General features: G+C 30.0%; 1 protein-coding gene across 1 annotated transcript in view; it reads left to right on the forward strand.

Annotated features, from left to right (window-relative positions):
* LOC136092183 (NADPH--cytochrome P450 reductase-like) overlaps positions 1-3,013 on the forward strand; it is a 39,893-nt gene extending 36,880 nt beyond the window's left edge. Inside the window, exon 5 of the mRNA XM_065819920.1 lies at positions 1,551-3,013. Coding sequence (XP_065675992.1) covers positions 1,551-2,632 — 1,082 coding nt within the window. The 3' untranslated portion in view covers positions 2,633-3,013. The remainder of the gene's footprint in view (positions 1-1,550) is intronic.
* The last annotated feature ends 11,467 nt before the right edge of the window (positions 3,014-14,480 follow it).

Here is a 14,480-nt window from a genome sequence, read left to right on the forward strand (position 1 = left end):
AGGATATGAAAACAATATGCAGTGTTTAAAGTCACCCCAAATCGACTGCTCATTCTCACCCCGTTTCGGAAATACTTATATACTCGTATAAAATTAGAAAACTAAGGTATTTACTTCATAGTTTTGATCAGGCTTACAACTTTTACATAAAGCTGAAAAGTATAATGTTCTCTTACAAAAAAAATGGTAGCGATTAGGCAAACAGTTTTCTTCTATGATGCAGAAGTTTTCAAAAAGCGTTCATAGTCATTCTGTTCACGGTTTTGCGGCACCCCTAAAATAATTTTTTATATAAAAGTTTTTTAAAATCAGTTTTATTCCGTTATATAAAACATATTTATAGTTCTCAGTACAAAATTTTAAAAAATGTTGTTTTAAAGGTGACCATAATGTGTGTATGTATAGAAATGGTTGGTGTGGAATAGACTTACCAAGATCCGTATTTTGCGGGTCCAGACAGCTAATATTTGCTGATTTAGAGTTATTTTATTGTTATTTGGAATGACTAATAATAAATTTCTAGATTTGAACTAATGAATGTCTAGATTAGGATTGATAGTATTTTTCCGGATTTTCAACAAGGTGTTTTTTATTCCTATATTTCAAATACTGGCTTTGTTTTTAAATTCGGCTAAAATACTACTACATAAAATAAAATCCTGGAGAGATATAATACGTTTTTTTAGCAAGGAACATACAAATGTATGTTCCTTGTTGAAAAAATGTTCTTTAAGAACGAAACAAATCTATAGCTAAACGACGATGCAAAATATAAGGTTCTAATAGTAAGGGGTCTTCCATAAAGTTTGTGTATTGGAGGAGAGGGTTACCCAAAAACGTACAAATGCGTATAAGAGGAGGGTGCTAAAGACAGAGTATGCGGTTTGTATCTCGTTCTCTATCTCTCCTCAAAGTGTATTCTAAATCAGAGGTTTTACTGGATATGTACCCAGTAAAACCACTGATTTAGAGCCATAAAGTTATGGATGCCCCCTAATAGAAATAGTTTAAAAATGTGATACTTATACCTACTAACGAGATATTCATAAAACGCTTACTTTACCTAAACCGTGGTTTTTATTGTGAATACCAAACGATAGTTTGAACAGTTGTTAAAAGCTTATGCAGTCAAATTCTAAAAGAGTAATGCACTTCGATTACAAGCTTACAAACTCCATTTTAAAGTGTTTTTTTTTCGAACGCATGGGGCGATTTTGACTTACTGCTGAAAAAGTTATACTACAAAGACTGTACCACGAATTTAAACGGATTTCGGGTTTATTTTCTATTAGACCTCCTTGATATAAATTAAAATCAGGCTTATTAATATATAACGCGCGTAGCGTCACGTTGGTTTACAAAGCCGCCTACGACTATAGTAGGTAAATAAGTAGATAACATGTAATAATAAATAATAATTTCTTGACGGAAAAATCTTCTAAGTTACCAATAATACAATTAACACTATTTATCCCGCAATATTTTTCGCACAATGGTGCAATTAATGTTTACAAATATTGATATTTTTTTTTACTTTATGTTTATTTTAGGAATCAGGTATGAAGCTGGCGATCATGTTGCTGTTTATCCTACAAATGATACAGAACTTGTTGAAAAACTTGGTGACTTACTCGGTGTTAATTTAGAAGATGTCTTTTCATTAAACAATATAGATTTAGAGGCTTCTAAAAAACATCCATTTCCTTGTCCAACATCTATTAGAAATGCACTTCTTTATTATGTTGACATTACAAGCATAGTTAAACTTCATGTTCTTCAGGAATTTATTCAATACACTACAGCAGAAACTGATTTAGCTATTCTGAAAAAGTTATGCGATTCTAGTCCAGATGGAAAACATTTTTACAATGAATGGATTGTAAACAGTTATCGTAATATTATAAGTGTTTTAGAGGATTTGCCATCGTGCAAACCTCCTTTTGATTTAGTTTTGGAAATGTTACCACGTTTGCAGTGTCGTTACTATTCAATTTCATCATCTCCTAAGATATCAAAAGATCGTATTCATATAACTGCCGTAGTTGTAGACTGGATTGCACCAACTGGCCGTCGACAGAAGGGTGTGGCAACTAATTGGTTGAAATCAATTAGCTCGGAACTAAATCTTAAAGTTCCGTTATTTGTTCGTCAAACTACTTTCCGACTTCCGTCCAAGTGCCGCACCCCTATAATGATGGTTGGCCCTGGAACAGGATTAGCTCCATTTCGTGGTTTTATCCAAGAGAGACAAATGATGTTAGAAAGTGGGATGTCCCTTGGTTTGGCTTTCCTATATTTTGGTTGCAGAAAAGAATCCGAAGACTATATTTATGCCGAGGAATTGTCTAGTTATGTTCAAAGCGGCGCTATAACAAAATTATCAGTTGCATTTTCCAGAGATCAAACTGAAAAGGTTTACGTAACACATAAAATAAAAGAAAATCTTGGATCAGTTTGGCAACTTATTAAAGACGGTGGGCATATTTACGTATGCGGTGATGCAAAAATAGCGAAAGAAATGCAAAATCTTTTAATTGAAGCAATTATACAAGGGGGTAAATCAAACGAACAAGCTAAATCTTTAATGCATAATCTTAGTAATACAGGACGTTATTCTGTTGATGTTTGGTAAGAAATAAATAAGATTTCAGAATTATTGGCGATGAAGGTTTTTCAAAGATTTTTTTATTTTGTTAATTTGATAACTTTTATCTTGAACGTTTAATTGATTTCTAAATTAAAACGCTAATTACAAAAATTTTCGCTTTGATTATATAGATCTTTTTGAATTTTATATATACATTTATAAATATGCGTACACAAGCGCACGCACATATATCTAATACCATGAAAAGTTTTTCAAAATATAAATTTTTCGTTTTTTGTACTTTTAGTATGTTGCGGGTTTTGAAAAAACAAAGCATATCAATTTTAGATTATATGAACCAATGCAGGCTTTTAAAATAATATAAAATATTTTGGAAGTTTTTATATTAAAACACATATTCTGAAATCTTTTGCTGTATTTTTTGTAGATTCTGTAGGGGTTATTCAAAATAATGTTAAACTAAACCTGAGGGAAGCAAAAGAACCTATGACTTTTTTAAGTCAAAATGACTTTCTGTACGAAAAATTACTTAAAATAAAAGTAAGATCAGAACAAAACAGGTCTTCACTAATTTCTTTTAGAACCTTTTGTTATAATTTAGATTCTGTTGGTTTATTCAAAAAAATGTTAATTAAAGACAAAATCTTGGAAAAAACAAATTTTCAGTGAATTCTTTCAGAATCTTTTTCTATATTTTTGAATATTTACGTGGATTTATTTAAAAAATGTTAAACTAAATGAAAAACTTCCCTTAGGGGAAGTAGAAGAGCCCAAGTTTTTTACGATAAATTGCCTTTTTCTGAACGAAAAATTACTTAAAATCGTAAAATAACACAAAATCTTCACACAAAAAAACAGGTTTTCACTAGTTTTTTTTTTTTTTTGAAATATTTTGATATAGTTTAGTGAATTCTGTGTAACATCTTTCTCATCGATCGTAATATAGTTTAGTGATTTCTGTGTAACATCTTTCTCAACGATCGTAATATAGTTAAGTGATTTCTGTGTAACATCTTTCTCATCGATCGTAATGCAAACAAAAGCTGTTATTAAACTAATATAAACATAATTGCAAGAAAAAATGATTGTCAAAACTGAAAATTCATGTAACATTTATGTGGTCGTATTTTAAAAACAAAAGGCAGTATAAACCGACACTCCAAAAATGCAAAAAGCAAACAAATAAATCATTAAAGTCTCCATTAAGTAAACATTTGAAAATAACAACAAACGCATCATCACATAGTAAAGCACCACCTATCACTCAAACAGAAGTCAATATCTACGATTACAAAAATACTAACAAAGTCGAAGAACAAACCCCAAGCGATTTGTGCTATAATAAATCAAATAACATTAATGCAACTATATTCCTAATCTTTTTGAACTTGTTCAAGTTAATGAAATTATTCCTAATCTTTCTGAATTTGTTCAAGTTAATGAAATTATTTCTAATCTTTCTGAATTTGTTCAAGTTAATGAAATTATTTCTAATCTTTCGGAACTTGTTCAAGATAATGTAATTATTCCTAATCTTTATGAATTTGTTCAAGTTAATGAAATTATTCTTAGTCTTTCGGAATTTGTTCAAGTTAATGAAAATATTCCTTTAAAAGTATAAATTTTACTTAACTCGTTACTAATACAAAACCCAACACGAAATAGCAAAGCAAAAGAACATCTTGCCAAACTACAAAACCATTTTATTATGTGGAGAAATGGTGATATTCCTGAGTTAATACAAGATGGTAAAAATATCCAAAAAAACGTTCTTTTATCAAAACCTCGTTCCAAAGAAGATTCCGCAAAAACATTTTCAAAGTTAATGTTTGAAGGTAAAGTTCGCAATGCATTAAAATTTATATCCGATGATTGCAAAAGCGGTCTGTTACTTATCAATAATACTGTACTGAAAGATCTTATCTCTAAACATCCTAAAACAGCACACACAACCTTATTGTATTGCTACATTGTCCAATACAAGATATTTTAGTCACTTATTTTGACAGCGTAAATGAATTGATGGTAGAAAATATTTTTTAAATAAGTTTTGCGTTACGTAATTTATGAACGATCCCAAAGTAGCGCTTACGGAAGTCGCACTTGCGAAACGAGCTCTTTCGCTAAGTACATAAATTACGTAACGCAAAACTTATTTAAAAAATATAAGTTGAAGATCATTTTGTTCTTTTGCGTGGCAGAATTCGCTGGACTTGAAAACTGTTTATTTACTTGGTGAGTTAAAGACTTTGCGACAAACGGATATAATTGTAAAAAATAAAATTTTTTTATAGCGCATTTTTCGTTAATGACTGTTTCGCAACGCAACTTGCGAAACAGTCATTAACGAAAAAAATATTCAGTAGTAAACTTTTACAAAAAAAAAAGAAAAAGAAACTTAAACAAAACCTAAGGGAAGCAAAGGAATTTAAGTTTTTACGTCAAAATGCTTTTTTCTGTACGAAAAATAATTTAAAGTCAAAATAAAGCCTAGGTCATCAAAAAAACAGGTTTTCACTGATTTTCTAATGGAGTCTTGAGTAATAGTTATGCAAATTCTGTGGACTTTGTTAAAAAAAAAAGCTAAAATAAAACATAGATATTTTTATAGATTTCGTAAGTTTATTCAAAAAAATTATTAAAAAAAAAGTTACGATAACCAAATAAACTTATGTTTTATCGCTTTTTTAATTTTGAAATTTTTTGAAGAAAATAAATATTTCTATAAAACCTTTAAAAAAACAAGTTTTTACTGATTTCGATAAGATTCTTTTTTTAAAATTTTGGAAATTCTGTGGGTTTATTCAAGACAATGTTATAATAACGCAACGGAACATTTTTTTTTTTTTTTTTTTTTAGTTTACAATTATTAATCGTAATATAACGTATCATATAACGTGTCAATATAACGTATCAATATAACGTATCATATAACGTAATATAATCGTAATATAATCGTATACATAAACTTGGTATCTGAAAGAAGACCCAAAGGTTCTTGTCGTCAGAACCATATAAAATATATCAAACGTGTATATATAATATAATAAAAATACAATTGATTTAATAATTATTAACAATGTAGAATAAACAAAAACAGAAAATAATTTTACATTTCAAAAATATTTATATATATTGTCAGTAGAAAGAATAAAGTTTTTAATTTAGTTTTAAAAACAGGAAACGAAATTGACTAATCAAAATTTGGAACAACAGTTTTGTTCCATAAATACGGTGCTCGATAGTTTATACAAAATTGATTAAACTTTGTTTGACAAAAGGGTTCAATTATTGAATTATTATTTCGTAAAGTATAGCTTTAAAGTATAGCTATGTTTATAGCTTTATGGGTAAAAAGATCTTAAAAATAAATAATGGCTGTTCACTTTTACAACGAAACATAAAACATAAAATATTATAGACATTGAGTTCGTAAACGTTAAGTGCTTTAACGTTTTTAAACAAAATATTGAATGAGAAAAACGATTTTCAAAACATATTAAACGCATTGCGTGTTTCTGACGACGGTAGAGATTTCGTAACTTACTTTTAGAGGTACTTCCCAAACAATATTGGCATAATTTATATAGCTATGTATAAATGAGTGGTAGAGTTGAATTAAATTTTGTTTATTTAGATAGTATCTGACCTTATATAGAATTCCAATACTTTTGGCCAATTTAGTCGAAATAAAGTCGAAATGATACTTCCATGGAATATTTTCATCAATGTAAATGCCTAAAAATCTTGTGACCGACTCCTTTTTTATTTCAATTTTATCAATAAAAAGTTTAAGTAAATTATTTGGTAAAAAACGCTTTTTTGCGAGGGAGTGGAAAAGGATCCATTTTGTTTTGTCAATGTTTAAAGTTAACTTGTGGCACTTAAACCACTTGGAGATATGATTGAGTTCTTTATTCATATTTAAAAAAAGCTCATAAATGTCACTGTTTGACAGAAATAAATTAGTATCGTCCGCAAAAATGATACTCATAAGGTTTGAAGCTTTATTTAAATCATTTATATACATAACATAAGTTTTTTTTCACGAGAAATTGCTTTTTTTGTAATTTCTTTTATAATTTTGGAAATTCTGTGGGTTAATTCAAGACAATGTTATAAAGAAGCAACGGAACATATACTTAAAATTAAAATATAAAACAAAAACATCAAAAAAATAGGTTTTCACTGATTTCTTTTAGAATCTTATAATATATTTTTGTAGCTTATGTGGCTTTATATAAGAAAACGTTAAAATAAACCTGGGAAGAGGAAATGAAAATAAGTTTTTTTTACAATAAAATGCCTTTTTTTATACAAAAGCTTACTTAGAATTATAAATTAAGATAAATCTTCCAAAAAACAAAAATTCAATGATTTCCTTCCGATTAATTTGTTATATTTTTTCAGATTCTAATGCTTGTGTCAAAAAAATGTTAAAATAATGGACGCAAAGGAATATAAGTTTCTATCGTCACAATGCCTTTCTTTGTTCGAAAACATATTTAAAAATATAAAATAAGACAAAGTCTTAAAAAAACAGGCTTTCACTGTTTTCTTTAGTACTTTTTGTAACATTTTAGAAGGTTTGTGGGTTTATTTAAGAAACGTTGAATTAAACCTGAGAAAAGCAAGAAGCCTAAGTTTTTTACGTCAAAATGCTTTCTTCTGTACAAAGAATTACTTAAAATTCTAATAAAAGACCAATTATCTAAAAAAAACAATTTTTCACTAATTTTTTTTTTAGAATCATTTGTTATATTTTTGTAATATTTGTAGGTTTATTCAAGAAAATGTTAGATTATTCCTAAAAAGAAGTAAAAGATCAAAGATCTTAACTTCCTAATGCTTGGTTCATCATAATTTTTTTTTCTGTACGAAAAACTACTTTATATAAAAATGTAAAAAAAATCTTTAAAAAAACGGGTTTTCATTGATTTCTTTTGGAGTCATTTGTTATATTAATGTAGATTCTGGTGGTATATTCAAAAAAAATTTAAAATAAACCTGAGGGAAGCAAAGGAAACTATGTTTTTTAAGTCAAAATTCCACTTCCTGCACAAAATTACTTAAGTCATAAAATAAGATAAACTCTTCAAACAAACACGTTTTCACTTATTTCTTTTGAAACCGTTTGATATATTTCTGTAAATTCTCTAGATTTTTTCAAGAAAAAATTTATATATATAGATATGGAACTAAGTTAAACTAATCTTTTTTTGCTCAAGAGAGCATTTTAATTGATAAAATTATTTACAAAAATGGATATTTTTGGAAATCTTTTAAAATCTTTTGTTATCTTTTGCAGATTCTTTAGCTTGTCCATAAAAAAGTTAAAAAAACCTTAGGGAAGCAAAAAAACTAAAGCTTTTTATGTTGAAATGCCTTCTGCACAATAATTACATTAAATTGAAAAGCGAAAATCCTCAAAAGTTTTCTTTACGTCAAAATGCCTTTTTCTGTGCAAAAAATTTTTAAAAACCAAAATAAGACAAAATCTTCAGAAAAACATGTTTTCACTCTATTTTTGAATTATGTTCTTTTATTATTCTAGGTTCTGTGGCTTTGTTCAAAAAAGTGAAAAAATAAAACTGAGTGAAGCAAAGCAACCTAAATTTATTACGTCAAAATGCCTTATTCTGAATATTAAATTATTTAAAATTGAAAAATAGGACAGAATCTTAAAAAAAAAAAAAAGTTTTCCTTTATTTCTTTAAAAATCTTTTGTTATACTTTTATAGACTCTGCGGGTTTATTCAACAAAAAGTCAAAGTTAAACTGAGGGAATCAAAGGAACCTTTTTTTAATTAGTTTTCTACGTCAAATTAAACGGTATTTACTTTTCATTTTATATTTCTTTGAAATAATTGGTTTATAACTTTTGTATTGTTAAACGGTTCTCGGTGACAGATCTTACAATCCTCTTCGGGTTTCCGTTTTCTTCATAATTTATGTACCAACGACACTTTTACCAGAGAATATTGTTAAATGAACAAAAAAAAAAAAAAAAAAAAAAAAAATTGGCTTTATTTAGAACGAAAACTTAGATAATTCAAGCTATACGACAAAATCTTTAAAAAAACAGGTTTTCGCTAATTTCTCTTGGCATCTTTTGTTATATTTTTGTAGATTATGTCGGTATATCAAAGAAATTGTTGAAATGAACACGAGGAACATAAGGTAACTTAAGTCTTTTATGTTATAAAGCCTGTTTCTGCACAAAAAGTTACTTAAAATTAAGATATAAGACAAAATCTTCAAACGAATAGTTTTTAATTAGTTTGTTTCAAAACCTTTTGTTAAACTTTTGTAAATTCTATGATTTTTTAATTTTAATATAAAGTTATGGCGCTTAGCTAAACCTTTGTTTATCGCTCTAGAGTGCTATTTAGTTCATACAAATTTTTATGAAAAAAAATATTTCTCTAAAATTCTCAAAAGAACATGTCTCACTGATTTGTTTTAGAATCTTTTTTTATATTTTTGTAGATTCTGTAGTTTTGCTCAAAAAAATGTAAAATAAGCCTTAGTGAAGCAAAGGAACCAGAGTTTTTTACGCTAAAATTCTTTTTTCTGTACAAAAATTTCTTAAAATCAAAATATAAGAAACATCTTTAAAAAAGCAGGTTTTCACTATTTTCTTTTGAAATCATTTGTAGATTCATTTTGATTATTGATTTGTAGATTCATTTTGATTATTGATTTGTAGATTCATTTTGATTATTGATTTGTGGATTCATTTTGAAATCATTTGTAGAATCATTGTTGAATCATTTTTGTAGATTCTGTGGATTTATTCAAAAAAATGTTATAACAAAAGTGACAAAGACAAAATTAAAACGCAAACCGGTTCTCACTATTTTCTTATGGAATCTTTCGTTAACTTTTTTGTAGATTCTGTGGGTTTATTAGAAAAAATGTTAAAATAAACTTGAGTAAAGAAACCTAGGTTTATACGTCAAAATACCTTTTTTCTGTACGAAAAAATACTTAAAACTTAAAAATCTTCATAAAAACAGGTTTTCACTGATTTATTTTGAAATCTTATGTTTCATTTTTGTAAAGCCTGTGAGTTTGTTCAATAAAATAATAAAATAAGCTATGGTATCTAATTAAACCTTTTTTTTTTTGCTTTTTCGCTCTGGAATGCATTTTAATCAATGTAATATTTTACGAAAACGAATAAATCTTTAACATTATTAAAAAAATAGGGATTCACTGGTTTCTTTAGAATTTTTCTTTTTATCATTTTAGATTCTGTTAATTTAATCAAGAAAATGTCATCAAGAAATAAATCGTAGAAACCGACGTTTTTTGCGTCCAAATGCTTTTTTCTGTACGAAAAATTACTTTATGTGGTAGGGATGCAAATAGACTACTTTCTGGAATTTGTGATTGTAATGTTTTTTAGTTAATTAAAACTGTTAAATACATTAAGAGAAATAGTTTACGTAAAAAATACTTTATATTTTTAAAACAGAAAACCCATAACGGCGGAATATGTGTTAATATTGACCCTTACAAATGATGTTTTGAAACATGGTAAAAAAAAAGTAAAATTGAACATCCTTTTGCACATATTATTATATTATACACATATTATTTTGCAAATTATTATATTATACCAGAGTAAGGGTCCTAAGGGTCATCCAGAGATGACCCTTAGGATTTGCATAAATCACTTTACCCAACGAGTTATTGAAGTTTTTGTGAAAATATTACTTTGTTTCAACAAATGGTGATAAAAATTGCACATATACTGAGTTATTATAAGATATTAAGTATTTTATTTAAAATCCAAGAGTCATACAAAGTTATAGATTATATTTAACACAAGTTCAAATTTCAAGTCAAATACTTAATTCTCGAGTTATCATGTTTTGAGTTATAGTAAGTATGCAAAAAATTGAAAACAGAGAAAAGTGCGAAACAAAAATAAGGGATTTAAAAACTAAGTCTCCCAGATAGACCCAATTATCTCCTCAGTAAGACCCATTTATCTCCTCAGTAACACCCAGTTATCTCCTCAGTAAGACCCAGTTATCTCCTCAGTAAGACCCAGTTTGATATGAATCTACTAATTATTTTTCACTCATTTTATCAAAAATCCTTTTATTCATTCGCCTAATGCGTAAATTATGTAACTTTATTGCCACAGGTTTTGAAATTTGCCCTTTTAAATCTTCAGTTTTTCTAAAACCTTCAGTTTTCCTTTCCGCTTATCGTGAAAATGAATAATAACTGAATGTACACCTATTACTATGGTTTCCCTGCCAACAAATACAGTTTTTAGTAACCTCTTTTTTAAAAAAAATTTTTTTTAGATGCCCTATGAAGTCCTCACAGTCTTATCACAGAGCACCGCGGATAAGCATTTTCTCGGGAGTACACGCCTCCTACCGAACCGAGGTCGCAAAACTTGCCTAAAAGTGGGGTTTGAACCATGGATCCTTTGTTTCCGAGGCAAGTGTGACCACATGAGTCCAGTTAGGTCCTCATTTGCATTCTGGGTTTTTCCATGCAAACATTTTTTAAACAAATCCTCATCCAATAAATTCTTAAAAACAGGTATAATGAGACTCTTTACCCAAAAAGGGATTGTATTAGAAGGTTTATAATATTTCACGCTCAACCGTATTATTTGTGTTTGTTAAACGAAATAATGTTGTATGTAAGACTTTTTTCATAGCGTAAACATTTGAAAGGTTTGATCTTATCGCCACATCTTAGTAATTTTACATGGAATCAATGCAGTTATTAGGCAGTTTTTCATCTTCGGCATTGTTAGAGCAAGACGTGTTTATCAAAAAAATGTACAATATGGAAGTTATGAATGATAAATATTGAAAAAGTAATAACCACCAAACTGGAAGAACAAAAAAGTTTTCTTCGTGAAACTATCAACTTTTTAAAAACAAGAAAAGATATTTAGCAATATCATAAGTGCTAATCTAAAAATAATAACAGATCGGCTTGACAATCTTAAAAACGAGTTCAATAAAAGTAAATCAAAGGTTATAATAATTGAAAAAGACATTAACGATATAAAGGAAAGTATCAACTTTCAGGAAGAAAATTTCTTAAAAAAATTATTGGAAACTAACAGTCTGATAGCCAGGAAAGTTAACAATTAAAAAAACAAAATATTGATCTTAAAAAACGTTCACGCCTCAATAACCTAAAGATTGATGGCTTAACTGAGCTGCCCATGCAATCTTGGAATGACTGTGCAAAGAAAGTTGAAGATCTATTTAGAAACAAACTGGGAATCTCTGAAGACGTGATAATTGAAAGAGCTCACCGCATTGGGAAAATAAATGAAGATAAATCTCCAAGAGCTATTATTATTAAACTACTAAACTTTCAAATTAAAAATAAAATCTTAAAGCTATCAAAAAATCTCAAAGTAGCCGGAATATTTATTAATGAAGACTACGCGAACGAAACGATGGAAATAAGACAAAAGCATTTGGAATATGTTAAAAGATTTCGAAAGGAAGGTAAATTTGCTATTATCAAATATGATTAAGTATTCGTCAGAGGTTTTCGTTAATAATTTTAACTTAGTACTTAATCGAGGTATGCTAGCATGTTTTAATTTACTACACTTTACACAATGACTAACGAAAACAAGAACAAAACAAAAGAAACTTCTAATAATATTTTACAAAATGATTTTTACGACTCTGATGCGCAAATTTTTCGCAGAAATTATTTGACTCGAAATACTTTGAAACAGAAACTTTTAAAATTGAACTTGAAACTTTACAAAATTATTTTACTGCAATGCACATAAATATATACAAAGTATCATAAAGTATAAATCTTAATATATATAAAGGGCAATGTGTGTGTGTTTGTTTGTTTGTTCTCTATAGAAATCCAAACCGCCGGTCCCTTCTTCCCCTGACCCCGGGGTCAGAAGGGACCATATTTTGGGCCCATTTTTGTGTACAGATATTAGGTAAGCCAGTTTAAATATTGGCCCGGGCAACGCCGGGTAACTCCAGCTAGGTATATATAAAGGGCAATGTGTGTTTGTGTGTGTGTTTGTTTGTTTGTTTGTTCTCTATAGAAATCCAAACCGCCGGACCGATCTCGATGAAATTTGGCATGGGGGTAGTCCTCGAGGGGGAGAAGTTTCTTAGCTGGGTTTTGACCCCGTAACCCAACCCCCGGGGTCAGGGGGGCCCAAAAATGGGATCCAGCGTGGCTCTGCAGCCTCAGCCGTGCAATTTGGCAAAACCTAAAAGCTTCCTACCTATGGAGGAGTGTCAGAACACTTCTTTTGACAACAAACATAAGGGTAAAGTTGTCTGGTGATCTGTCAGCAGGAGCCTTTTCCAATCAGCTCCTTGCCTTGGGCAATGGTGAGTCACCAGTTGATGTGCAGACAGGGCTCATTAAATTCCCTGCCAACTTTTGCACACTGATGGGTTCTGCAGAGGAACTCATTGTCAAGGTGTTTCCCAACATCCAGCAGAGTTTCAACAGACATGACTGGATCTGTAAGAGAGCTATTCTGGCTCCCAAAAATGAGTCTGTCACCAAGATCAATATGCAGATCCAGAAAATGCTCCCAGGCAATGAAAAGTCCTACAACTCCATTGACATGGTTATGGACCCCAGTGAACCTGTCAACTATCCAACAGAATTTCTGAACTCTTTAGAACCATCTGGATGTCCTCCTCACATTCTTCACCTGAAAGTTGGAGCACCAATCATTCTCCTTCGCAACCTCGACAGTCCCAAGCTCTGCAATGGAACTTGACTCATCATCAAAGCTATCCTTTCAAACTTGATTGAAGCAACTATACTGACTGGATGTGGCAAAGGTGAGAATGTCTTCATTCCAAGGATTCCAATGATTCCTAATGACCTCCCATTTAGTTTCAAGCGCCTCCAGTTTCCAGTCAGGCTGGCTTTTGCCATGACCATTAACAAAGCGCAGGGACAGTCACTCAAAGTGGCTGGCATCAATTTGGAACAGCCCTGCTTTTCTCACGGCCAGCTCTATATTGCATGCTCCAGAGTTGGATCTCCACGAAATCTTTTCATTTTGACTCCAGAAGAAAAAACCAAGAACATTGTCTATCAGAAGGCTCTTCAGTGAAAGAAATCCTCTTTAAAGAAGTCCTATTAAAAGAAAACAATAACAATCCAATGTGAAGAAATTACCCATGATTTAACTTTTGTAACATGTTCAATTTTTTTTCCAGTGTGAGAGAACAATTTAATTGAAAAATTTGAGTAAATGTTCTTTTGGAAATTCTTAATTTGTTGTTTTTAAGCGGAAAATAAACAAAATGTCTTTTTCTTCCTTAATGTCTTTCAGTTATTTCATAGCTTCAACCAACAGGGTCACATTTTGTGGGATTATTGTGCAACACTAAAAAATATTGCACAATCTTACTGTGCATAGCCCAAAATTAGTATAACAAAGTTCCAGATGCTCATTTACTTTTAAATATTGGCCCGGGCAACGCCGGGTAACTCCAGCTAGTCTTAATATATATAAAGGGCAATGTGTGTGTGTTTGTTTGTTTGTTCTCTATAGAAATCCAAACTGCCGGACCGATCTCGATGAAATTTGGCATGGGGGTAGTCCTCGAGGGGGAGAAGGTTCTTAGCTGGGTTTTGACCCCGTACCCCGACCCCCGGGGTCAGTGGGAACCATTTTTTGGGCCCATTTTTGGGCCCATTTTTGTGTACAGATATCAGGTACGCCAGTTTAAATATTGGCCCGGGCAACGCCGGGTAACTCCAGCTAGTGAAGTATAAATAAAAATTTTGATAAGCTAAAACACTTTCTAATAGAATGCAATTACTCATTTAGTATGATTTGCATAACCAAAACCTAGTGTTCTGATGA

The sequence above is a fragment of the Hydra vulgaris genome, chromosome 15, assembly GCF_038396675.1.
Source record: "Hydra vulgaris chromosome 15, alternate assembly HydraT2T_AEP".
In the NCBI taxonomy this organism is placed as follows: domain Eukaryota; kingdom Metazoa; phylum Cnidaria; class Hydrozoa; order Anthoathecata; family Hydridae; genus Hydra; species Hydra vulgaris.